This window comes from Orbicella faveolata, unplaced genomic scaffold (assembly GCF_042242905.1).
Source record: "Orbicella faveolata isolate gen_17 unplaced genomic scaffold, um_ofav_v1 contig_37, whole genome shotgun sequence".
Lineage (NCBI taxonomy): Eukaryota > Metazoa > Cnidaria > Anthozoa > Scleractinia > Merulinidae > Orbicella > Orbicella faveolata.
The window spans coordinates 1,202,501-1,228,372 of record NW_028301566.1 but is presented as its reverse complement, the minus strand read 5'-3'; the positions used below and the strand labels follow the sequence as shown (position 1 = coordinate 1,228,372).

Sequence of the window (25,872 nt, the reverse complement as noted above, 5' to 3'; positions counted from 1 at the left end):
AATGTACTATTCTCTCAATTCCATTTCCTTCCTCCTCTTCCCCCCCCCCTGACTCTCCACCCCTCCCCACAATATGGGATAATCTTGAACTCAAGCCTGAGGTAATCAATCCTTTCTGAATAAAATAATAGGAGTATCCCGTTTTTGCGCTCGCTGAGGTATGTTCTTAGCTCATACTTTTCTCCTTAATACGAAAATCTCGTTACTACAGAGACACTCCGTGTGATCTGTACGGTCAGCCATACAAGCGAAATTTGAATGTAGTAAAACTGCATATCACGGTTCGTAATCTCATATAGAGGCTTGTATCACAGTTTAATGGGAAGTAATTATCAAAGAACATTTTTTTTTACTAAAGTTCATTAGCAACTTGATTAGGGATGCAATGGCTGCATTACATTGGGCGCTTTTCCGAATTAATTTTTAATTTAAGTGAATGCGTGTGTAAATAGCCCAACGACAAGTATTAAAATTACAACGAATTATAAATATATGACCTAGTGTCAATATTTCAGTTAGAAGTCAAATATAACAATAAACAACGCAAAATTTAAAATACTTAAAAGCTACTTCATTTGGGACGAACGGGATCATTAAGAAGGAGTGAATATCGAGAATGTTACTGTGGTGACACTAATTTGATATTTTTATAACTTTTGTTTGACTAATTTACCTTCATAAATCAAGCCTTTTTACTGTTTTATTACCGAACAAACTGAGATTGCATCTGAGAGCTGTCACATGACTTCACTATGTATACATCAATTGATATACCAAGTTTTACAAATTGCACTCTAAATTCTTCCTCAGCTTTGAAAAATAACATCATGAAAATTGTCAGAGCAACCACGAGCAGAGACAACAGAAAATTAAACTCGCCCGTCATCAATTTGATATAACGGATAAAGTAAAGTGCCCAAATATAATAAAGCCCTGGTAATCTCATGCACAGACGGCCCAGCACAGATAACAAGTCGTGCCTCCGGATATAAGACAATATATTTAGATCTTCATTTTGTCATTTGACGGTGCCTGCAGAGCTCTCTTCGTGAGAGTTTTATGCCGCTACAGCAGCCTTATATGTACTTAACTTGTTTAATGAAACCCTTCGACAGTAATTCCAATACTCCACGGCTACCTATGATGCTACGTACTTCGAATGCACTTCCAGTGACCTAAGGACCACGCGAACCATCGTGCCTTTCGATCCTCGTATGTAGTCTCCGCCATGTTGTTTAAGGTATTAAAGCAACTAAAGAAGCTACATCGCCAACCTCTTTCCCTGGGTCTCTCATGTTCCCGCCCCCTGCAGCGAGAGAGGAGAGACCCTGGTTGGGTCTGGTCACGTGTCTCTCAGAATCTGGGGGATGACAATTAAATTATTGAAGGGAGGGGCGGCCTAGAAGGAATTTTGTCTATACATAACCTGCGGGAAGATGAGAGAACGAGGGTGCTACATTGCCTCCTGTTCTCGACATACTAACTCGCGGCTATTACATGCATGGTGTCAGAAGTAAACCAAAATCTTCGTTTAAGCGTGGGTAGGGGACAACCCGAAAAAAAACTGGCCGTATTTCAAGCAACACGTCGAGCTGATGTTTACAGGACCTCTCAAATCCAGAACAGAAGAGGAGAAATGCAGCTATTTGCTCATCAGAAAGGAAGGGATATCTACAACAAGTGGTCTGACTTCGTAAGAAATTAGAAACATAATACGATCGTTTTGAGAGTCACGTAAGTCCCAAAGCAAATCCTGTGTTCGCCAGATTAAAAATTCCACAGTCGAGTGCAAGACTAACCAGAAACGGCAGAGAAATTCATCACGGTATTACGGATTCTAGCCCAAGACTGCGATTTCAAAGACCCAGAAGAAATGATAAGATCGAGACCTAATAGTCTTCAGAACAAACTCACTCAAAGTCGGAGAAAAGTTAATTTCAAGGGGAGCCAAGCTGTAGAGATTGCAAGGTCACACGAGTCCTCTCAAGGCCTCAAGACCAGCTCACAGCCATGGCAGCTTATTGCTGGTTTTCAGTGTCACGCAATTCAAAATAGATCAAAACAAAAATCAAAACCGGTCGATAGATTAAGTCCAGAATCTGGGAAATGAAAGAAGGTAAATATGCAAAGACTCTCGCCAAAATTCTGGTCACAGAAATTTTTCTTATGCAAGATATGCGGAGAAATTTTTTACCCAAATTTATAGAGATTTGTATGGAGACGCCATGCTGTTGCCCATCCGTATGGGCACCAACATGGCGGCCGGAAACCAACAGAATGATCTGTCACTGAGTTTTGCTACAAAACCGTGAATTTATCCCACGAGGAACTCTAAAACATTAAAATAATACTTTTTCTAAGACATGAACTGTTCAGATAGCCAAGTTCCCCGAAATAAGTCACTTTTTTAACCATCATGACAGCTTTCTAGGCCGTCAAGTAAATGCCGCGTCACGCAAAAGCTTAGAGATTCAAGCGTAGTGTATCACAAAACCAAGAACCCATTTGGAGCGAAAATTTGTATGAATATTAGTTTTCAGCTGCTCTTATACATCATTTAAGTAAAATCTCAGGAAGATCAATAGTTTTGTAGTTCAAATTTTTGTGACGTCATGTGAAAACCAGCTATTAAATCACAGATGGGTCCATACACTTAGTACAGAGACGGAACCAAGAGAGAGGGATACAGGATACCCAACACCAAAGCCACCCTCCACCAAATCAGCCATCTTCACCTTTCAAGCCTCCTAGGGGAACTGTGGTCACCCTCACAACACCCTCAGCCAAATGCCAAGCACGTGGCCAGACATGCCTCTACTGTAAGAAATTAAACCACTAAAAATTCCCAGAGACGCCCTAAATGAAGTAGCTGCTCCCAGACTAGAGGAGAGGCAGGAGCTCCAAAAATTCTATCATGACGGGTCTGCATGCAACTTCCTGAACTAACACCCGGACAAAGAGTAACCATCCAGGATCAAACGACACTGAAATGGAAACCAGCCGAAGTGAGAGAAAAGCTTGCAGGAGTCTCCCCGAGCGTGTTAGACTTTTGTTCAGCACCAGCGTAAGTTCCTCGTGACCATAAAACTGTGCTCGGGTTGACCACCTAATGTAGTAAGGTGACCGTTTGACAGAGATGAATTACTAGCCAATTGGGAAGTTTAAAAGGTGACCGCGTCCGCTTAATAGAGGTGATCGCTGGAAGTCAAATATACAGTAAATATGTGAAGCGAAATTCAGGAATTTGAATAGTGGTGACCGCTTTACAGAGGGCCTCTTAATAAGGGTTCGATTGTGTTTGCCGAAGCGGAGTTCAATGACAGTTTTATCATTCTATCACCAAGTTTGTTTTCTTATTTTAATCACTTCCTAACAGCTCAGGGAAGCGATCTGTCATTTTTCACCCTAGAGCGTGGTTACAAATGAACAGAATACTATATGCAGCAAAAACATTTAGACGGTATTACACATGAGCAGCCCGTTTTTTCAGGTAGTTATTTTCAGGTCACGTGGTGGGCTTTCGGTCAATGAAAGGAAGAGAAAATGTATAGAACGATAAAAAGACTTAGTTTTGGTTTAAAGTCTTGAAGAAAGCTCAGTTACACATAGTAAATCTAACTTACAGGCGACCATTGCATAGATCTCAGATTTCTATCACTCGATGGAGATAAGAAGACCATAACCCTTACAAAAAATTCAAAGGTGATTTTCGCCTTATCGTTACGAGTAGTATGTGAATTCATGCATTCAACTTAACCTTATCTAGAATGAAAAGCTCTAGGGCAACGTTCTAGTTAAACAGGTTTTATTCATTTTCTTGCAGTCATCTTGAACTATCTATAACAAAGATCTCCAAGGTTAATCTTAGCTAAAAAGCACTTTAATTAATAATCGTGGCCATAAATTATAAAATCTCTACAGATAATTTAACCAGATGTCTTACTCACTAACTTAGCGATTATAGACCAAGAAACGTTCAACACAATAGTGAAAACGTTTACATTAAAACTTGCAAGTAAATAAAAATGCTATTGCTTGAGCGAATGAAGAACATCAGTTCCCCTGAAATATGGCTAGCATAAGACTTGCTATGTAATCTAATAATACCCGCGGTATTTAAAGCTTATCTATAACGTATGTAACATTAACTAGCTTTGGACGTGGCGAGTGGGCGCGAACTGAAAGCGCTCACAGTAGGTTGGGTCCTAATAATTTACACCAGCCCATGGTTGACATTTTTTAACCAGCGAAGTGTTTTCGCTTTCACATTCTAGGCCGATAATTTAAAAACTACATAGTTAGAGTTGCTGTAACCAGGCACTTAGTAGCTAAATGACGTGATGAACAGGGCACCCAACGAAACAATTTGCTAAAAATGCACTAATATGACGCATTTGTTTGTATGCCCCCTTACTGAAAAATCAAATTGTTCCTCTTTCTCCAAACGGATGGTCAGCCAGCCAGCTAAAAAGAACGTTTACAGTGCCCAGTCAGTTAGGGGTTAAGCTCACACAATTTCAGCAGCGACCAGTTGGTCATAGAATCAACTGAAATATCACAATAAGAACTGATTAACTCTGCACAGGACTCAAACTCGTCACAGAAAGAAAGGGACATGGAAGGGCAAAATTGGAGAAGATTAAAATAGATTGCATCAGCCCTAACTCAATTTGTCATTTTTACGATCGGGAAACATCCTAGATTTTTCGTGGCACTGATTCTGCCAATAAAAGACTGCTGCTCTGCCAATTTGAAGCTTAGAGGTCGTAATTAACGAAATATAAAAGAAATTCCTCAAATAACGTGACCTAGCTCCTTTAAAAATCATCGATAGAAATGAGTGTTTGTTCAGAATATATTACACCAAAATAGTCTTTGTTTGTGTTAAACTAGTACTGAATAGTATCATAGCAGATCTTCACTGGATTTTATCCCAGCCAGATCTAAATTAATAATTTCCATGAGACAAGTTTGAAGAGAAGAAGTGATAAATTCACAGTTGCAAGGCCACGGAAAATAATTTCCCAACCAGCAAGAATTCCTCTGGGGAACAGATTCGTTGGGTTCCTCTCAGAATAAACATTTTGAACAGTATTTTTGATTCTATTTTGAGCAAGTTGTAAAAACGTCTGCTTAGACCTTTCCGAGCCAAATGTGGTTGAGATGCTCATTATATCAAGGGGAAAAAATATGTAAAATAAACATGTTGTAGTTTAGTTACTAGCCACGACAGGTAACGTGAAGACATTTTTTTCACCTTTAGCGCTGCCATGGCAATTGATTATGACGTCGTAATGGCCTTAAACTATTCATATATGATTCCAGTCACCACGGGCTGTGTAAAATGCCAAAAACGACCCTGATCACAAGTATTGAAACCCAACCTACAGTCAACTGATTATAAGTATTAAAGTACAAATTCAGGCAATTTTAAGTATAAAAGTACAAATTCAGGACTTAAGTCTGATTGTGTTTAGAGTCCGCATTTTCTGGGTGACGAGACTATTTTCTATACATCTCTTAAGCATTGCTAAAAGAAGTTAACAGCGGTCTAAAGATATCTATTATCTATCATTACGCACAACCATTGTTTTGCAATGTAATACAATCTAGAATTTTGCCTACAACATTTTAAGAACTATTCGAACTGAAATGCCTGCACTTCCTAAACAATATTCACTCTTTAAGAGCTTCAAATAAATCACGCCATTCGTCTTCCTCTGTATGCCCATGATGTGCTGCTGTAAAGTAACTCAACAAACTTACACGTAGGTCCTCATTGTCACCACTCTACTGAAAAATAAGAAAAAAAAACTTTATTGTTCTGTCACAAACAATGTAGTTAGCTTCATTATTATTTTTTCCTCCTCAAATCCAATAAGCCAGTGTAGGATAATAACACTTTCATCCCAATTCCTAGGAGAGTGGGTGTGGGGTCATGTTGCTTTCATCCCGATTCCCAAGAGAGTGGGTATAGGGTAATCTTGATTTTATCTAAATTCCTTATAGAGTGGGTATGGGTAATGTTGATTTCATCCCATTTCCTTAAAGAGTAGGTGTAGGGTAATGTTAATTTCATCCCAGCAGGAAGCTGATAACTTGGCTGTTTAAATAACGTGGCCTGAGAGTTGAACTACCGATAACAAAATCTGTACGCCAAAATATCAGAGTGGATGAATAATAGGACGTTTTTATGGATTTGGAGTAGAGTAATTCCTATTCTCAGTGGGGGAAAACAGACACCATTACAGACAAGATTTGACACAAGATTTTTATCTATGCAACTATTACCACAGCAGTAGGCTTGCTTGATGAGTCATTTCCGTCTCCGTCAGCCCGTTGTTCAAGTTCCTCCAAAGAAGAATCGATCGCTGTTTCTTCTAACTTCAGTGACGTACCAACTGTCTTTTGGAATGTACTTTTAGTCTCCTGACTCTCTTGACTTATTATTTTCTTGGTAATTGAACTTGAAGTGCTCTCCTCTCTGTCGTATCTCTTGTGCACTACGGAGCTCTGATCCGTTTGTGATGAAAAGGACGAGAATTGGGTCCTTGTCACCGAGGTCGATGTTTCTCTCTTTACGAAACTGTCGGTTGTCTCTAGACTTGTGGAGGCACCCTCTTCCTTCGTGGGTGTGCTTGTTGTAGGTGGCTCGCTTTGGGCAAAGAATGCTCGAAAGTGTTTAAGCTCTTCGTCCATCTCCTGCTGATTTAATAAGTATACTGGTTGATTCGGGTCCAGGATCTCCGCGCTTCCTGAGGGACTCTCATAATCTTTCAGAACTCTCTTAGAGGCGTCGGATTTCTTTGCCATGCGGATAACTTGCTCCCGTGTTAATCCACGGATTCCTCGAGCTTCCCGCTCCTCGGGAGTCAGGTCCTCATCGTCGCTGTCCGATTCAGGATGTCTTGGAGGTTTTGGTTTGATTACCTATTAAAGAAGCAAACACAGACAGTTGAAGATATGAAAATGTTGTCAACGTGGACATCTAAAAATGGCAGTCTGTGATTAGATTCCTCTTGGGATGCTGAGAATTAATATACTAGAAGAATGAAAAAGCATTAGTTTGTGAGTGAACAAGGAAGACCGTATAATCCACTTAAAAAAGGAAAATAAAAAGTATAAAAATATCTCTGCAGAATTGAAATTCTGTGGCCAAGTTTTTTTCATGGTGTCCATAACATAGGTTTGCTAGTACAAGAGTATGTGGAGACCCCACTGCCATCTCATGAAATTGATCTTAGAACGCCTCTTTAAATGAGCTCGTGAAGTTGCAATTGTAAAGAGATCCTTGAGTTCAGAGGAGGTTAATTCATGATTGTTTCGCTTTAAGGAAAAGTTGTTGTTTTAATGTAATCTCTGTAAACTGCATGTCTGTTCAGAAGCCTTTTTCACTGTACCTTTGCGTATATAGGCTCTTGCCTGGGTTCCTCTTTCGGTTCTGACGGGACTTGCTGGACTTCAACAGTAACAGACTGCCTCAAACTCTCATAGAAAGGATCCTCAAAACTCTCTCTGGAAGACTCCAGTGACCGCCTTTCTTCTAATTCAGGTCTTGTCCCAGGTCTAAGTAAAGCTTCTTCGATTTCGTGTGTCGATTCTCGGCCATTCAGTTCAATGTCGCGTTCCTGGTCTGGTTGTTCTTCTACACTTCCAGTTACTAAACGCTCTTCCTCTGGCCGTTGGTACTAACGGAAACAAACCAGTAAAGAAATAAGGAATAATAATAGTAATAATAATAGTAATAATAATAATAATAATAATAATAATAATAATAATAATAATAGTAGTAGTAACAATTGTACATTTATATAGCGCTAATACTATGAAACGGCTCACGCAACTAAGATTTACAAAAATCTCAATATAACTGGAAATGTCAATATATTTCATGTAAATTAGTACTATCATTTTTTTCAGAAACGGCAAAAGTCGCAAATGAATCCCAAAAGTGAGAGTTTTTTATTCGCGCAACAGTCTAGTTTAGACAACAAAGAAACAGGGAAGGCGCTAGGCGAATAAGCTACTCGTACTATTCAATGGTCAAATCAATAAAAGTTTAGTGGTGTCGCAAGAAATTATTAAGCTTGATGTAGTTCTACACATAATCAAAACAAACAAAGATAATTTAGAAAGTTTGCAAAGGATTCGAGTTACCCACAAATCAGAAAACGACGAAGCTCGAACACGTGATTTTAAATTGTTATTTTAAAAATTATCTTATTTGAAACGTTTATTATGTAGCTTGAGTAAGAAATTTCAAATAACCTCGATCATCTACAGTAGTTAATTGAGTCAGTAAGAAGACAAGTAGTGGAATATTTATTGACTAGATTAGCGAGATAAGCTTACCTCAAGTTGTTCCGGTGGTTTCTGTACCCACACGTTATCTCCTTTTACCCAGTAACTTCCTCGTCGGCCTCGTTTACAATAGCAACAACACTGCCTGAAGGCATCACGGACCTGGACACGTAGGAGAAATTAAACGAAACGTTGTCACAAAATTACGTCATCCGCAATAATGAAGCAAATATATGACACTTCAGATTAGTGGTATTAAACATTCCGAAGATTATCAAGCTGAGAAGAGCCAAAACAAAAACCCTCAGCTTATATAAAAGCTTTAGCAGTGCCCACTTTCCGGGCCGAGCCATAACGTAGACTGCTAGATGTAACCACCAAAATGGAACTCACTTTCATTAATTAGTGATAAGCTCACCTGTCTATCCATGATCACATAAAATAACAAAAGCATAAATCCCTGAAATTACAAAAGAATACTTGCTTCAAAATAATAATCGTTATTATACGACATAAGAAGAACAATCGAGACAGCTTTTGCTGGTGTCGTATACCACTACGAGTTGAACAATTTAAAAATACGTTACTTCACTCACCGTGATTACGCAGCATATGATGAACAGGACGCACAGCAACGCTTTCCAATAATAAGTGATCAAAAGAATGCCAACCAGCCACGTGATCATGAACATAAGCATAAGGATGATGCAGTAACGAATATGGACCCTGAAAAAACAGAATCATGTTTTGTAGACTAGTCTTAACAACAACACGTCTATAAAGGAAATGGAAAGAAGTACCATGTTACGCATACTTTCTCGTACTGAACACTGTTCTGATATTTGGCGATGCCCATGTGATATCAGTTACCTGAATCGTGTTTTTCTGTAGTCTGCTTTCAGCTTCTGTCTTGGTAATCCAGTTACTGCTCTCCATACGATCACGAAAATAACGCAGGTGACCTACCGAAGGAAAGCATGCCAGGTATTCAGTACAGTGTAAAATATTCAGCCTTAATATTTAGTCCAAACTAAATGAAGAGGAGAAATGTAACAGACCACAGTCACGATAAGCAAAAGGTCTGGCCGAAAAAACAAATTTTTGTTCCATACTGAAGCCTCTCCTTCTTTAGGGAATGAAGTAGCAGGCTTACAGCATTCCTTTAGACCTGTTGGGTTATGAATTTCCCTGAATTAAACCGAGGAACACTACGAATAAAAATTCCATTTTGCTATCCGCCATCTTTCTGTGGTGAGTAAATATTATGAGAAAGCTGGTGGCGCTATTTATTGTTGTTTTACAAATACTGTACACTGTCGTCCAAGTGAATATCTTATTTGTGTGGTCATTCTTTACACATTAAAGGAGCTCAGTCACGGTATTTTGAGTTATTTTGGCCACATACAAAATTACCTTTAAATTGAAGGAAACCTAAAAACAACAGTTTAATAAGTAGAAAAACACCAAAGACATAATGATAAACCATAAAGGAACAAGGATGGCTAAGGATGGAGAAGATTAACACGGATTACAAACGACGAATTTGAAAAATTGAGGCTATATTTTTCAATATGCGCAAACGGTGACTGTGCTCCTTTAAGGCCCAGTTTTAACGGGAGTTTTAACTCGTCCCGGACTTATCCGACAACCTTTATATTACAAAGGCAGTTTCATTTGCTCCGCTGTTAATGCTCTTCTTCATCTTACCCCTTTTAATTTTGATCGAGTTCGGTGATCGAGTTCGGTGATCGAACCAGTCATCATAAACTTGGAGTTCTGATGCAGAACCAATCGCAAAACAGTCAAACGATTAAAGTTCCATTGATTTTTCGATCGGTTTGGATCGATTGAACAAGCCGGGTGTTAAACATCAGTTTGTTTTGCAATTTCCATGGTTGCAAATATTTTACGCATTCTAATGTGTCATCTCTTATGAATGAATTGCGTGCCGTCTATTTGCTTTAAGTTATTGCTAATTGGTCAATCGAGTAATGCAATCTTAAGTATGTTAACTTCAATGCACTTATGTAATTCTATTTTCGTTTCATTGTAAGTGAAGTAAGTGACCCTTTAATTAAGACAAATGTTACACAATTAAACTGCAACCAACAAAAATAAAAATGAAGTTTAGGAACTAAAAAACCTGGGGGATTAAACGGCGGAGAACAATTAAGTTGAGTGAAAAACAGCGAAGACGCGAAAAAAACTTAAAGCTTTGATAGCGTCTACTTTCTTAGATTTTAATTAAGCTAAAGGAAAACGTTAGAACAAGGATTACTAGCTTGCAGTCACTTTCTGATTGATTGCCGAAAATGAAACAACTGAAAGATGCGAAAGATACATTACCACAAAGAAAACTAACGCCGGTATGAAGAACAGCCATATCAAAGGGTTAAACAAGGACATCCAGCACCTAATGCAAACAAAATTTAAGCGTTATTATTCCGTGTATTTTCTTCGTAGAATCTACAAAGCGGATCCTACGGAATCATTGTTTTTTATATCTATGCCATGCATATCAGCTATGATCATTAATAGCGTCTATGTAAACCTTTGTATATTGTCAAGAAGACTGGATGTAGAATACATTACGTTTGATTATTGCTGAGCTTCTCAGGATAATTTTAAGAGTTAAATTATGATGGTGTAAAGATTGCTTAGAATCTTCTGAAAGAGTCTTTCCCTTTACCGCTATTGTTTTTCCCGTTTAATTTGGTTGTCTGAGGGGGGAGGTTATAAACAAACTTACTTGCTAAGAAGTGTTTGAAGGAACAAAACTTACGATAGGTAGCTCTCAAAACCCGAAAGCTTGTTTATAAACCACGTGATGAGCATTGGAATTCCAGGCAAACCTTGAAGGAAATGACAAAAGGGTCTCATTGTCATTGTAGTTATTATTATTGAAATAAAACAACAACGTTTTAGATTAAATTTACGGTGACTCACCCCAACCAAGCAGGAAATATCCAATCCAGTATTTCTTTTTCGGTCCATTTTCCGTATCCCAAGTTCTCATATAAACGCTTTCGGCAAGAATCCACGAAAAGGAGCAAAGGAAGAAATAATGAACCAGGAACGACAAAAGATTACACAACTCCTACAAGCAAACAATAAATTACAGCTATGTAACTATCAAACATTTGGAGCATCTTAATTCACCAAAACTGCATAAAAGTAAGCAGAAGCGATGTCAAAGCTATTAAGAGCGCTGGTCAACTTTGAAACAGAACCATGAATCTGCGATCTTATCACAGATCCACTTTATTTGTCTCCATAAATCAGTTCCAGTTTGTTCACTTGTAATAAGGAAGCAACAATAAGTACCGCTAGTAATTATACCGCCACTAGCATCTTCATCTTACCAAGTCGTTATAAGAAGCTAGACCGAGCAGGATTAGAACAAAGGCTACAAGGATCGAAGCACAGACACACATATGCATCACCCATGTACGATCTGGCTTCAACCATCTGAAAGCGAAACAGAAAAAAACGCACCATGCGCCTTCTCATTGGAGAAGTTCACCTCAATAATTCACTTTGTTTAACAAGGGTATCATCAGGGTATCATTAATGTAAGTGTCTAAAAATTTGCTAAACCTAGTTAAGAATCCCATTTAATCGAACGAAACAGTGGCGGGAGAGGGAAAATTTCCGGGCTCTGACACTGGACTGGGCCCACAATTTTCATCTCCAAATCGCTAGGAAATTGCGCCATGATGACTGGGATGTTCTGGCGCTTTTCTTTGATTGAATAATAAAAAGGGCTTCAACGAAGGTCCGTGTTATATTACATGAATATCCATGTACGTTACGCATGCGCAGTAGGTAGAGATCTGCCACATGCTTTTCGACCTCATGTTGAATAAATGTGTTAAGTTCTCCCAGCTTCAGCATCCGTTCTCTCAATTGTTCGGTTACATGAAACCCTGCACATTACAGTTTGCCAAAAATGGCACTTGTTCGCTGGCTGCTTTTGGATAAAATGTGCTAATATACGGAATTTGAAAAGGGTAGTACAAATCTATATTATTGTACTTACGGGCTTAAAATTAAGAGAAGTAAAAATGTTATTCCTGCAAATGCGATTATTATCCAGCAAGCGATCAAGAGACAATGGATGAAGTCACTTATTCCTGATGTTATCTGCAGAAAAAATGAAAGCACGTCATCTAAACACAGCTTTTAACAGACTAGTTACAATTAATCGCTGACAAATAGGGTATCTAACAAAAGCATTGCAAAGGAAGGAACCCTTACAAAAGTTTTGGAACTATCGTTTTGTACGAGTGAATTTAGTAATAATATGAGTATGGGGCTCCCCTTCGCGGCCCTTCGGGCCGCCGGAGCTCCGCTATAATGTTTGACAGATAACTGCTAGTTTTTCATCTGAAAGACGTTAACAGTTAGTGGTATGCTGCTATTCTGGTGTTCCTGGTGTAAGTACAGGTTCATTAAACTTGATTTGGTCACAGTAGGAAAATTTTGCATTCATTTTAGTCGTGTACTTGGAAGCGTGGTTGATTACGTCAACGTCAACCCCAGCGCGCGCGTGGCGCTTAAACCATGCCTTGCATGATGCGCAGAACGTGTGCGCACTAATAAAAGCGAGCACCGTCCTTAAGTCGAACCAGTGGTGCTTTATAATCGTATTCAGTGACTTTTCCTTGATGACACTTGATAACTGTATTCAGTGAGTTTTCCTATATGACGCTTGCACTTACCTTCTGTACGTTTGGAGGAAGAGCTCTGTTCCGTAACACCGCGAAATTAGTCATGTGATCACACCGACAAGTTGTTCGCATACGATTGTACGAAGAGGTGTTGCAGCCTTCCTTAGACCATCCCCCGTGAGGAGCATTCCTAGAAAAGGAGTTCCGATTAGCTATTGCTTCTTAATTGGTGACCAAATTTAGGTTGCACGTAAAGTAAAGCTATCGTTATACTTACATGTTAAAATCCCAAAATGCACAAATTGGCTCATCACCATCGAGCTGAAATAAACAGGTCACCGGTTAATAAACTTTTTATTCACAGGCAAATAACAATCTTGAAGCCTTCAATGTTAAATGAAAAATATATATTACCAAATAAGTCAACTTACATCAACTTCTTGCAGGTTACTAGAGGCGATGATGACGGGATCGGTTAATTTGGAATCTGGTTTTGGGTCCGTGGAGGCAGAAATTACTGCTGAGTTGATTTCAAAGGCCATACCTTTGTCACTATACGCACTAAAAATGTAAGATTGCACAAGTTAACACCATGTCACTCTCTTAAGGAGCCAGCCTGGCCAAACATCTAAGGCGCCAGTCGTGAAAAACTGAATTCCGAGTTGTCCCGTTTTGACAAAAAGCTGAAGTTGTTTCCTGCATGGTTAAAAGTCCACTGGTCCCCCTCCCTCTGACCTAGCCTCTTGTTCATTTATTATATGCGTTTTTGATGTTTGTATGTTCAGCCGTATCAGTGCTTGTGCTAAATCCCTTTCCAAGGTTAAAAATGTCTTTTTTTCTTCCGTTTGTTTAGTTGTTCAAAGCAAGGTTAGATTTGTCTATCGTTCCTCTCAGTTTACCTTGGCAGTAAATAGTGAAGTAAATAGTATTGCGATTTGACTGACTGTACCCACCTTTCAAAAGAAAGGATCCTGGTGAGTGTTCTATATAAGAAGCCAGCAAATCTTATTCCGTTTTTACCTTGAAAGCCAAAAAATAAAATATAAAAACAGACAAAATTAGACATGAAATTTGGACATGATTTGTAATCAAGATGAACAAAATTACTTATGTAGTTAGGAAAGATAACTTTTGAGAACTGAATCTGTCAAGACATGGTTCAAAGTCTTCTATCAGAAATAACACCGTATTTCGATATTGTTAGTAGTAATATACATGCAAAACTCTCAGCACGCTGATTGGGTGAGAGCGTGTCAGTTAATTCCAAACAGAAATTTGAAGTTGAAATTATACTGCATATTTAAAATTAACAAGTAATCAAATGATTATTATCATTTCATTTGCAATAAATAAGCTCTCGTAAACGTTTCAACGACGACCAATTGCACTCGCCCTACGGGCTCGTTGAATGCTTTTTTGGTCTTACAAAAATTTACTTGTGCTAATTTATTCTAAATAATCGGAGTCGAAATCATGTGATTTCTTATACAAATTACCTCAATGATATGCAGTCATAACGACGTTCTTGACAGCACAAATGGAAATTTTTACTGGAATCCGTGCAAAACATTGAAACGAGCTCTTACAATACATACCGACATATTTGAAAGCAAACTCAAGGACAGTCATTAAATCTGGAAACCTGAAGTAGTACTCTAATTAACAATTGGATTATGAGCTCGAGATTTCTATGAGGAGATAGCAAATAATCTAATTGTTTTAGTAGAATTCTAACTGAAATTTACTTTTCGAAGTATTATTAAACTTTATGTTTTAGAAAGATCGCTCGGATTGAATTGTCATTTGAAATTGAAGTTGGTGCGCTCGCGCATCTCTTTTTCAATAATTTCAAGTGAAGAAATCGTTACTGTCCTTCTTTTCGTCTTCTCAGGAATTTAATTATCCATTTGCATTAAAATTTTCCTTCAAAACTTTAGAAAACCAACGAACCGTCGTCATTTTGTAGACGACCTCCAGGCACTGTACGCTAATAGTGATATATGCTGATAGTGTGCGATCACTCAATCAGATTGCAGCAATTGCATCAGTGTCCAATTAGAATTCTACTAATCATTATTGTTAAGTCTCCGGTAAAACCAAAGCCTTCAGACACTCAGAGTAAAAAGAGCTCGTATTTGCTCGCGCTTATCGGGTTACATTTACTTTTTTGCTTTTTACTATACAGTAAGTAAAGCAAATTAACATTCCGTTGACTTACCAGGATTCATGGATTTGATTACTTTCTGGCTTAACACCACGAACGTGGTGACATTCCATTGTTGTTGAACTTTTGCCAATTCGGCCCACTCGTAGTTTGGAAAAATGACATCTTTTGAGATACTCTCGGGATCGGCTTTACCAGCACCCATAACTGTTACCAAAAATAACAAGTGTCATCATGATTTTCTCTTAAACTGAACTAGTAAGACACTGTAATTGGCCGTTTTTACACTAGAGGACGCATTATCCGTCCAGAAGGACAATGCGTCCTCGCTGTTTTTATGCTAAAGACGCATTATCCGTCTGGACGAACTTGGACAAACATTTGTAGTTCGTCTGGTTATGCGTCTCTAGTATAAAGACGGGCACAAGACGTATTATGCGTCTAGACGAACTACACTTCGAAATTCGTCTTGAACGACGAGCTAGGAGAGATAGTTCGTCTAGACGCATAATACGTCTTGTGCCCGTTTTTATACTAGAGACGCATAACCAGACGAACTACAAATGTTTGCCCAAGTTCGTCCAGACGGATAATGCGTCTTTAGTATAAAAACGGCCATTGAGTGCATCGCTTGCATATTTTCCGCATAATTTAGAGGGTATCACTATCTTAAAACTCTTATCTAGTTCTCGCCGTCGAATCAGGTCAGTTCAGTTAGTTCTTTGCTCGTATCTCCATAACATATATAAATAACTTACCAACATTCTCGGATATAAATATTTCTAGATTCCTGTCGCCCTCAAATGAAGTTACCCGAGCAGCCTGGAGACCATATGTCTCAAGAACTCTTATGAATCTTGATGCCGTCTGTAGCAACTAAAGACGAATAAAAGTAAGAAACTTTAGGTTGGATATTGTGAATGCTAATAAATACTGAAACACTCTGAAGGTTTTTACAAAAATTCAAACACGATTTTTACAGCACCTTTTGAGCGACTATAAACTCCTGTTCGTTATTCCTGTGAAGAACGCTATTTGCAACGTTGATAACATGCTGTTAAAGAGAAAAATAATTATTAGAACGTCAAATGTTCTGTTTGCCGCTTCCAGATCGTTTCTTAATTGCAATAAAAGGAAAAGAAGATGGATATCAGTGCTGACCGTCGCAGCGCATCCATACGAAGACGTTTAAGAAAGTACGGCTCCGGAACTAGTAGATGAAATAGATGAGCAAGTAAACATCAGATGACTACGGGGGGCGGGGGGGGGGCGCACCCTCAGGCACAGGAAAACAAGTTGGACGAGTCAGGGCCGATAATTATCTGTGAGGAACTTGATTAACAAGCATTATGCTTTGATCTGATTGACCACGAATCAAATAAATTCATAAAATAATAATAAAAATCTTATTGAACAAGTTTGCCTCATTCATTTCTCTGATCACTGACTGATGAACAAAAAGCAATTTAGTCAATGTTTAAATATTAAAATACATCTTAACCTCACTCTTTTTGGGGAAATAAATCCTTGCTTTTAGAGTAACATACAAACATACATGTTACCTTGACTTCGGTGGAGCTGTGAGCGTCATCTTGGTTTTCTTTAGTAATATAATCAACGATGAATTCCAATATTTCTGCGCTTATAGCAACATCCCCTGCCATCATTGCGAAGTCCTCATTTGGTGTCGACAAGTTAAACAGATTTTCCAAGCTTGTTAGGATATTCCTTTCTACATTTTCGTTATTTACGATACCACTTGTATATTGCTTGACCTGCAGCCCCAACAAGATACAATGAAAACACACAATGAAATCTGCTTACAAACATTGTTATGAAGCTAATCTAAGGCGTGCTGTTAATGGTGCCCGATGGGCGTACAATTAAAAAGCTGTCGCCAGCTCTCCATACTAGCCACAGGTTACTTTGACTTGACATTTTCTTTCCGAAAATACACAGCTGCCAATAAGAAGACTTCTGAACTTAAAATTCGAACGTTTAAAGCGTCGCACTGTAAGCAGATGTTCAAAATGAGAATAAAACATTCACCATCCACGCTTGAATTTATCAATTTACGTCCACATGAAAAGTTATTTGGAATTCTACATTCATGCATTACGTAACTTATATCAAAGAACTGACCCTCTTTAGGGTTAGTTTGCTCCTACGACTTGAATTTGAATGTACAAATGTTCAGGTGTCCTTTATCTTGATTGTATCCTAGAGGTAATTCTTCTTGCTTTATTACTATACACTAAACTCCAGCTACACAGCGAGATTCTCGGGAAAACAAAACTTACTGTGACCCTTGGGACTAGTAATTGGTGTAAATAATTTGTTACTATACATCTTATTCCAAAATGGCGGTCAATTTATTATTCTTTAGTGTGCATGTTTATTAGCCCCCTTTGCCTCATTTTCACTTCAAAACTGCTTTTGTATTCTGTACGTGTTGACGAGGCAAAGAGGGCTAATTACCATGTAAACAAAAGAATAATAAACTGGCTGCAATTTTGGAATAAGGTGTATTACCAATAGCAAAATATCGTAAGGAGGAAACTATCACATATGGGTTTCACAAGGGTTATTTAGCTATTTTCTAAGGGACAAGGGCAGAATTTGAAAAGCACTTTGTGGATTATAGACTTGAGGTTGGTACATTCATCTGTGTAACGAGTTCTTTGAAACTGATGTTTCGATTTTTCGACACTCTTGCTCCGATGACGGGCTAACCCTCGACACGACTGCTTCACAGACTCGCTGCAGCAATTAAATTGACCTAAATAGCTAACTGATACTCCTGCCCACCGACACAGCACAACACTTTCAAGAAGAGAGTGTGTTTCTATGCCTTAGCCCGTTATTTTGTAGCTCATGATATTCACCACTGAAAATTATACCAAATTATACTAAAACAATTATTCGCCTTAAACGAATAACTGTTATTTATTGTTCTTATTACTATTGGGATGCATATTGACCTGAAAAGCATGCTGGTAAGTGTAATTCAACAGATGTAAATTATCAGCAAATCACTTTCAAAACTGACCTGATTTCTGAGGTTTTCAAACTCAACACTTTTACAGCTTGTGTAGTCCGGGTAGTACCAGAACCCCCCGGAAGAACAGTTTCGCTTGGCAAAACCTTAACATAAAATAAAAGTTAAATTGACAAAGGCCCGGAATAGAAACGCAGACCAGCGCTTCGGCTTCTGGATTTCTCTGTTAGCTCATATAAAAGTGGTAGAGGATAGCTTGACTAACCTTTCGCTCCTCTTGGACATGGCTGTACGTCAAAATCGCCATAAACTGCATCATTCCACGTCACATTTTCAAACGTAGATGGACAACCTATGTAGATAAGGAGGCGAATAATCAAAAACTAACATTTTAAGCATAAAGCATGCCATGTCATGAATGTTATGTCATTACTTTTTTCTACGGTATGTCATTACACTTAATTACTGTTCATTAGGGAAACAGTTTTTTTTTTCTCCGAGAAACGAATTGTTTCCCAAGGGGCCAGTGATTATTTAGTCATAATTTTGGAGTTCAATGTATAGCAATAACGCGAGATGGAAAGAAATTTCACGAGTCTTTAAAGGTGTCTCGATACAGTGTGATTATAGTCATGTGGACACGTGGATATGGGGTGAATTCGCTGCATTCCTGTGTAAGGATTCTTCGCGTTTCTGTGCAACCATTCTTTGCGTTCCAATTGTAAGATTCCTGTGAAGGGCGGTTCAGGCAACTTACGGGTTCATCAGTTTTGGCTAATTAACGATTCTGAAAAATCCATCAATCCTTTTTTTTTTTTTGTTATTTTTCATCCGAAAAGCACAATCGAAGTGATCTTACAAAAGTCTAGTTCTCGAGGTCGCGAAAAAGGAAAGCAAATGAGAAAATTTCCAGGCTTCACAATATAACTTCAAGACACATTTTGGTATTATTTGAAGCCATGTCATCAAATAGTGTCCATCTTTTGGTTCATTTACTATTATAATGTAAAATGTATTACAGTAAGCTCTCGCCTTGCAGACACCCCGCTATTACGGACACCCCATTACCGTAGAATTCCAAAAGTAACGACCCACACGAAAATAACGGCTCCCGAAAACCCGGAGGGTAGATAGAGGGTACTCCCATGTATAAGCTATATGGGCTGTGCAGGCCGGTATGGTTTTCAGGCTCAAATTCTCGCCCGCTTTACCTCAAACGAGATAAAACGCCTACCGCGTACCTTTATTCTGCGACAGCGAAAATAACAGAACCCAAGGGAAAAGCACGTGACTACATTGTGCCACCCAATGACATAATATTTTTTTCACGCTCGCATTCCCAGCTTTTGCGGCGGGAAAGGTGCGTCTGTTGTATGTGCCTCGTTTCTGCTTATGGTTAAAAATAGATTCGCCATTAAAAAAGCGATTTACCAGCCTTACTACAGACAAAATATCCCAGCTTGTGGTTATCCCCAAGTTAAGGTAGCCTCTGATTAGTGAGAGAGCGGGCGACATTTGGCTTTAGCGATTGCCATGTGACCAGAAATCAACCAGTAAAGGCGCAACTAACCTCAAGCTGTATAACAGCATGCAATGTCATACCTTGGCTTTGTTCAATAGTGTAATAGTAGCGGTCCACTGCTAAGTTTCCAATCTTTGCATTGTCGACCTCTGCCTTCAGCCTTTTTCTTACTGAATCGTCAGTGTCTTGGAGTGTTTTTACCAAAATGTCTGCTTTCACTGAGCCTGGACTGAAAACAAATTTGAGTAGCTAATAGCAAACACCGTAAATTCATTCCAATAGACCAGTTTCGATACATTAAAATTCAGCCTAAAACAACAGAACTCAGCACGAGGCTCTGGGGAATAACTACAGAGTTTGTGAATTGTTTTAGGCTGAATTGTAATATATCAAAATTGGTCTATTAGAAAGCTCGTAGTAGTAATCCGCCTCCGTATTTATATATAGAGTACCTATTAGTGAGAAGCGACTACTAACTATTATTAAAAAGTGGATCATTGGATAATGCAATTCAGGAGTTTTCACTGGCTTAGCCATCATGGTACATGAGCAAAATATACCATGCTCCACAAATATGGTAAGGGTACGCGTAATTTTTGGGGGCGTTATTATTTTTACTTTACGTTAGTTTTCCGTTCTTTTCTGTTTGGGGGGTGAGGGGTGTTAATAAAACAATTACTGTACTCGTGCTTGTTGGATATGAGATGATTATAGCAAACTCAGCGCTATGCGCATCTCATATCATCTCATATCCAACGTGCGCTCGTTGAATAATTGTTAAGTATACGGTTTAATGACTCGTGGCTATTCCGGCAGACTTCTGAGACACTCCAATGTTGCGCACCAAGTCAGGAGAGTTCACTGACTATTTGAACTCTCCTTGAGACTTTATCCATACAATATGTAAAGTTCTAATAACGGAGGCTTTCGATATAAGTAAAAAGTAGCAGAGGCCAAACCACCGTCAATAAATCAACAAAGTGTTGTCTACAAATTCGAATGTGATCTGTGTAATGCAGATTACGTTTGCTATGCACGCAGACACCTTTTCCAACGCATTGAGGAACACAAGCACTCCGCTATTAGACAACACCTGCGTGACACCCATAATCAGAGGAACAAAGATCTTCGGGAAAAATTTACCATCCTTAAGAAATGTCGTGAGAAATGTGAATGCTTAATTTACAAAATACTCTTTATCCAAGAAATCAAAGCAAAACTATTTAGTACCTAATTAACACTCTCTACCGTGCACATTGTAGTGTTTTTAATCACAAGCAACGCCACTTTCACACACATTTTAGTATAAAGAACTCACAAGAGTCTGACTTTTAGTTTTACGAATTTGAAAGTGATGAACAAGTCAGTTGTTACTCTTAATATGTAAAGTTGTTTTCTTTTGATATCATTGACCAATTCTAGCAATAAAGTAACTGAAGTGACATAGATAACTCACTTGAGTTTCACCACGCTCACATCAAGAAAACTAGGAAGAGGGCCCAACACAGACCGCACCTTCAATGCAAAAATGATATCTTAACAATTAGCCGACTATGCAGCCCTATCCCCCACTGGGGGCTATATGGAAGGAGGAGGAGGAGAAGGAGGGCGAGGAGGACGAGGAGGACGAGGACGAGGACGACGAGGACGACGAGGAGGACGAGGAGGACGAGGAGGACAAGGAGGACGAGGAGGACGAGGAGGACGAGGAGGAGGACGAGGAAGAGGAGGAGGATGAGGAAGAGGAGGAGGAAGAGGAAGAGGAAGAGGACGAGGATGAGGACGAGGACAAGGACGAGGACAAGGATGAGGACGAGAACGAGGACGAGGACGAGGAGGACGAGGAGGAAGAGGAGGAGGAAGAGGAGGAGGAAGAGGAGGAGGAAGAGGACGAGGACGAGGAGGAGGATGAACAATCATGCTATGCATCATTAGGACAATCTACTGTTTCACCTCACCCTTTTGACTTTTAGCGAACACGTAATGCAATGAAAGGTTAGAAATTCCATTTACTTACTATAGCTGTGTTTAGTTTGTTAACGAATACAATATAAACCTCTCGGTTGGGTAGGTTTTTGGTGAGAAAAAAAGGGCAAATATTTACAGGTAACAGAAGATCCCTCTGGGTCTTATTGGTACTAATAAAGACATGAAGATCAATTTGCGATTCTCAATGCACTTACCTCTTTGGTTATCCTTTCAGCCATGTCCTGAAATTCTTTAGAACCCTTGTTTTTCATGTTCTCATCAAAGTCCTCTTTTATTAATTCCACTTTCAGTAGCAGGTACTCTGTTCCATTTTCTGGGTGGAAAATTGGATGCAAACAAATATTATCCATTTATGTTCTGGGCCAATCAGCATTAAAATGATATTGTGTGCAATTGAGAGAGGCCAATTTTTTAAAACAGTATGGCTCCGCTGCCATCTTGTGCTTATAGAGTCATTGTTGCGTATTGCACGCTGCTATGTTCAAGTCTTCATGGATCTTCACCATCCGTCATAACATATCAATACAGTCTTGACACAGATTACAATCTTTATTAAATCCATTTTGAAATCACTGGTTATCCTTGCAATCTGATTGGCTCTCAATGGTGCGATTTATTCACGAATCGCACTGTTTTTTGTTCTAAATCGCATCTCTTTCTCAGCCATTGAGAATGGCACAGGAAAACAAAACAACCAATCAGATTTCAATATTAGTTTAAACTAAACAATAAAATTTCAGGAAAATGAGAGGTAAAAAGCCATTGTGTGGAGAATTTAGCAACTACTATTGCCAAAACTTGGTTGTTACTGTTCTTTTTTTTTCCAAAAAAATTGACGAATGTAATTAATTACAGTTTCTAAATGACGATTATGAGCTTCTTCAGGCTGAACACCTACTTTAATGGAAGTTTCCAACTTTCAGTGTCCATTTTGACGAATATTTTGGCGATTTTTCTTCAACATCTGCTCAAAATCCGTATGATACCGAGTCCAGTAAAACATAAACAAACGAAAACCACACAACAACAAATTCAGGGCCATCTCAAGAAGTTAGATGTTTCCAGGTTTCCGGTAGTTTCAAACGAAGCAACAAAAGAGCTCAACTCTGTCGCTGTGACTAAACATAGTCAAAATACGCCCCGCTCCACAAAACAATGAATGAATGAACATCTTATGAAGCTGGTGCTAGTCCCGCCATCTTGGAAATATCTTCAAACAAATGGCGCCGCAAGAACTTGACAAGGTCCTGAGTATTGAGTCCTTCGCCGAGGTCACAAAAAGAAACGGAGATGATAACGAGCTGGACTCCCTGAAAATCATGCCATTAAACGGTATGAAAGAAAAAAAAACGTACCATCCACTGGGCATCGTGCACTCGAGTTTCACAACTCAAAAGAAATCCATCGCAGAATTACGCAGGATGCACCTTCAAATTCCTTCTCCAAAGACAATGAAAAGTCTCAGCCTCAACCACAGAAGAAAGAAAGACCTTCCATCGTTGATTCAGGCAACGAGAATTGAACTTTTATACCTGAGGTATACTATTCTCGTTCTCACTTCAAAACCGCTTGTTTCTTTGTCATGCTCGGATGAGTTTTCGTCACATGACATCATTTCGCATACTAAATGAGACGTAAAGGCGTTTCCGGTTCCGCTTCTTTTTTTTTTTAACAAACCGGCTACTAGAACAATACACCAAAAATCTAAAAATTAAGGCGATAAAATTGTGCGATTTCAAAATGGATCTAATAAAGTGGCAATTGAACTTCGTGTCGTGCAATTTTGGTCTGAAATCATACTTGTGATTTCAAATCGAACTCGCGCTGCGCGCTCGTTCGATTTTGAAATCACGCGTACGATTTCAGACCAAATTGCACTCCACTCAGTTCAATTACCATTATTAATGCCTCACGAATGATCAGCAATGTATGATTCCTTTCACTTCCTTTCAGTAATTTTTGCTTGCAGTAAAACTGTGATAAATGGATTAACCAATCTCAAAATACAATAAAATACAAACTATTACTTACGTTTAACCAGTATTTTCATTTTGCGCTTATCTCGGCCAACTTCATTTGTTGCTTCACAATAGACTTCCGAATTCCTTATAGCTTTGAATTCGATCTCAGTTTCCGAGTCCGGTGACGTCACGGTCACATCCTCCGCGTCCTTAACAGACCGGGTGTTAAACGTCATGTGAATTTTGGGACGTGGGTGTCCTGTGGCATCACATTTGACTTGTACCATCTCATCAATATTTACCACACGCTGTTCTTCAAATTTGACGATTACTGGAGGCCCTAAAGTTGTAAGTGGAACAACACTTATACTTGCGTTAATACCTCATGAACGGTGCAGGTCTAAAAGTTATGAAACACAGTTATGAAATTATAGTGAAAATCGTTAGCATAATCGTCATTTACAGGCAAAAACTAACGATAGACAAATCCGACGTTTCGGCGACATCTTGGCGCCATTGTCAAGGGAAACTAATTAAATATGCGATTTCAAGAGTAACTAAGAGTTCAGAGTTTCTAATTTGCATAAGTTAGACAAAGACTTAAGCGCGAACTGAGTCTGATTGTACATTTAAACACGGTCGTAGTTGTTTAATGAGTAACATCTCATTAATGAGACAATCAAACTTGTTGTGGCATTTTTTCAACACGCTAAAACAATTGCGAAGGTCATCCGGAATCCTGCCTGCGTGTCTATTATCATAGTGATTGCGTACTGACGAGGTCTTGCTTCTATGTCCATCAACGCGTACGAACAGATGGCCACGGGTGTAACCGACATAACCAGCATCGCACTGGTCACACTTGAAGTTATACACAACGCATTGTTGATCAATGAGCTGAGGCTTAGGTTCGCTTGTCGGGAACTCCTGGGCAATCTTGCGGCTCGTAAACACCGGTTGAACACTAGTCTGCAGCTTCACACTGAGATCTTTCAACTGTGTCTTCACGATATTAGCAGACTCCTGGTCTTTAAAGGGTATGACAACCCGAGTAGTGTTTTCTGTCGTAGATCTGGACCGTAATGAGGGCTGGTCAGCGACCTTTAAATTTAGGAAGGTTTTGACAGTGGAGTCAACAAGGTGCTTGGGATATTTCAGTTTAGAGAAAACAGACTTCAGTCGTTCGCACTCCTCAGTGAAGTAGGACCATGACGAAGACAGGCGATGTGCGCGATCGAGCATAGTTGTCAATAGTCCGCGCTTGTACCTATTATCGACATGACTGTGGTAATGGAGAAGCAGACCACTGTTTGTTGGCTTCACAAACACTTTAGTTTCAATACGAGGCGCTCTGTTTAGGAGTTGAGTACCGAGAAAGGGAAGCATTCCATCATTTTCGACCTCCATAGTGAAGTTGATGGCGGGGTGAACATGGTTGAGGGTGTTAAGAAAGTCCCTAGCTGTAGACAAATCGGGCATCACAGTGAATGTGTCGTCAACATATCGACGATAGTAAGGTGGCAGCTTGCCCTCAACATCTAATTTCTCTTCAATAGACGACATGAATACGTTGGCTAGCAAGGACATAGAAGCAAGACCTCGTCAGTACGCAATCACTATGATAATAGACACGCAGGCAGGATTCCGGATGACCTTCGCAATTGTTTTAGCGTGTTGAAAAAATGCCACAACAAGTTTGATTGTCTCATTAATGAGATGTTACTCATTAAACAATTACGACCGTGTTTAAATGTACAATCAGACTCAGTTCGCGCTTAAGTCTTTGTCTAACTTATGCAAATTAGAAACTCTGAACTCTTAGTTACTCTTGAAATCGCATATTTAATTAGTTTCCCTTGACAATGGCGCCAAGATGTCGCCGAAACGTCGGATTTGTCTATCGTTAGTTTTTGCCTGTATATGTTTATCTAAATCATTGTTGATTATAATCGTCATTGTTGTCGTTTATTAACAACAACAACAATCCTTTATTATTATTGTGTTAATTATCAGTGTTGAGTATTACCGTGGACTGTAGGTGGCAGTGTAGCAGTGGCTGTGGTATTGATGATGCTGGTAGCCGTTGGTGAAGCGCTAATCGTATGTGATTCAAAACCAGTGCTCTGCAATGGCGGGGCAGTCCAAGCAGTGGAATGCCAATCAATTTTTGCACTGGAGGTGGCCGTTGACCTAAGCAATGAAGACGTGGAAATTCTAGGAATTGTCCGTGTAGTTGTCACCAAACTTGATGGAGACAGTTTCGCTGT

At 39.1% G+C, this 25,872-nt stretch overlaps 1 protein-coding gene across 3 annotated transcripts in view; it reads right to left on the bottom strand.

The window, feature by feature from the left end:
* Nucleotides 1-3,788: 3,788 nt before the first annotated feature.
* LOC110069632 (uncharacterized) overlaps nucleotides 3,789-25,872 on the bottom strand; it is a 28,740-nt gene continuing 6,656 nt past the window's right edge. For 2 of the 3 annotated variants that reach the window (XM_089275760.1, XM_020777154.2), the window contains 27 exons: nucleotides 25,632-25,872; nucleotides 23,676-23,945; nucleotides 21,839-21,957; nucleotides 21,112-21,170; nucleotides 19,736-19,884; nucleotides 18,399-18,485; nucleotides 18,185-18,279; nucleotides 16,698-16,910; nucleotides 16,121-16,189; nucleotides 15,894-16,011; nucleotides 15,190-15,342; nucleotides 13,925-13,991; nucleotides 13,403-13,532; nucleotides 13,249-13,292; nucleotides 13,023-13,161; nucleotides 12,341-12,444; nucleotides 11,664-11,769; nucleotides 11,248-11,398; nucleotides 11,084-11,153; nucleotides 10,648-10,714; nucleotides 9,172-9,263; nucleotides 8,898-9,027; nucleotides 8,720-8,761; nucleotides 8,353-8,463; nucleotides 7,401-7,688; nucleotides 6,292-6,930; nucleotides 3,789-5,790 (listed from right to left, as the gene is read on the bottom strand). The exon at nucleotides 25,632-25,872 is cut by the window's right edge and continues 275 nt beyond it. In XM_089275760.1, the coding sequence (XP_089131886.1) occupies nucleotides 5,677-5,790; nucleotides 6,292-6,930; nucleotides 7,401-7,688; nucleotides 8,353-8,463; nucleotides 8,720-8,761; nucleotides 8,898-9,027; nucleotides 9,172-9,263; nucleotides 10,648-10,714; nucleotides 11,084-11,153; nucleotides 11,248-11,398; nucleotides 11,664-11,769; nucleotides 12,341-12,444; nucleotides 13,023-13,161; nucleotides 13,249-13,292; nucleotides 13,403-13,532; nucleotides 13,925-13,991; nucleotides 15,190-15,342; nucleotides 15,894-16,011; nucleotides 16,121-16,189; nucleotides 16,698-16,910; nucleotides 18,185-18,279; nucleotides 18,399-18,485; nucleotides 19,736-19,884; nucleotides 21,112-21,170; nucleotides 21,839-21,957; nucleotides 23,676-23,945; nucleotides 25,632-25,872 (3,867 nt within the window). In that variant the 3' untranslated portion in view covers nucleotides 3,789-5,676. Of the gene's footprint in view, nucleotides 5,794-6,291; nucleotides 6,931-7,400; nucleotides 7,689-8,352; nucleotides 8,464-8,719; nucleotides 8,762-8,897; nucleotides 9,028-9,171; nucleotides 9,264-10,647; nucleotides 10,715-11,083; nucleotides 11,154-11,247; nucleotides 11,399-11,663; nucleotides 11,770-12,340; nucleotides 12,445-13,022; nucleotides 13,162-13,248; nucleotides 13,293-13,402; nucleotides 13,533-13,924; nucleotides 13,992-15,189; nucleotides 15,343-15,893; nucleotides 16,012-16,120; nucleotides 16,190-16,697; nucleotides 16,911-18,184; nucleotides 18,280-18,398; nucleotides 18,486-19,735; nucleotides 19,885-21,111; nucleotides 21,171-21,838; nucleotides 21,958-23,675; nucleotides 23,946-25,631 lie in introns of all 3 variants that reach the window. The other variant, XM_020777156.2, reaches the window with a different exon arrangement.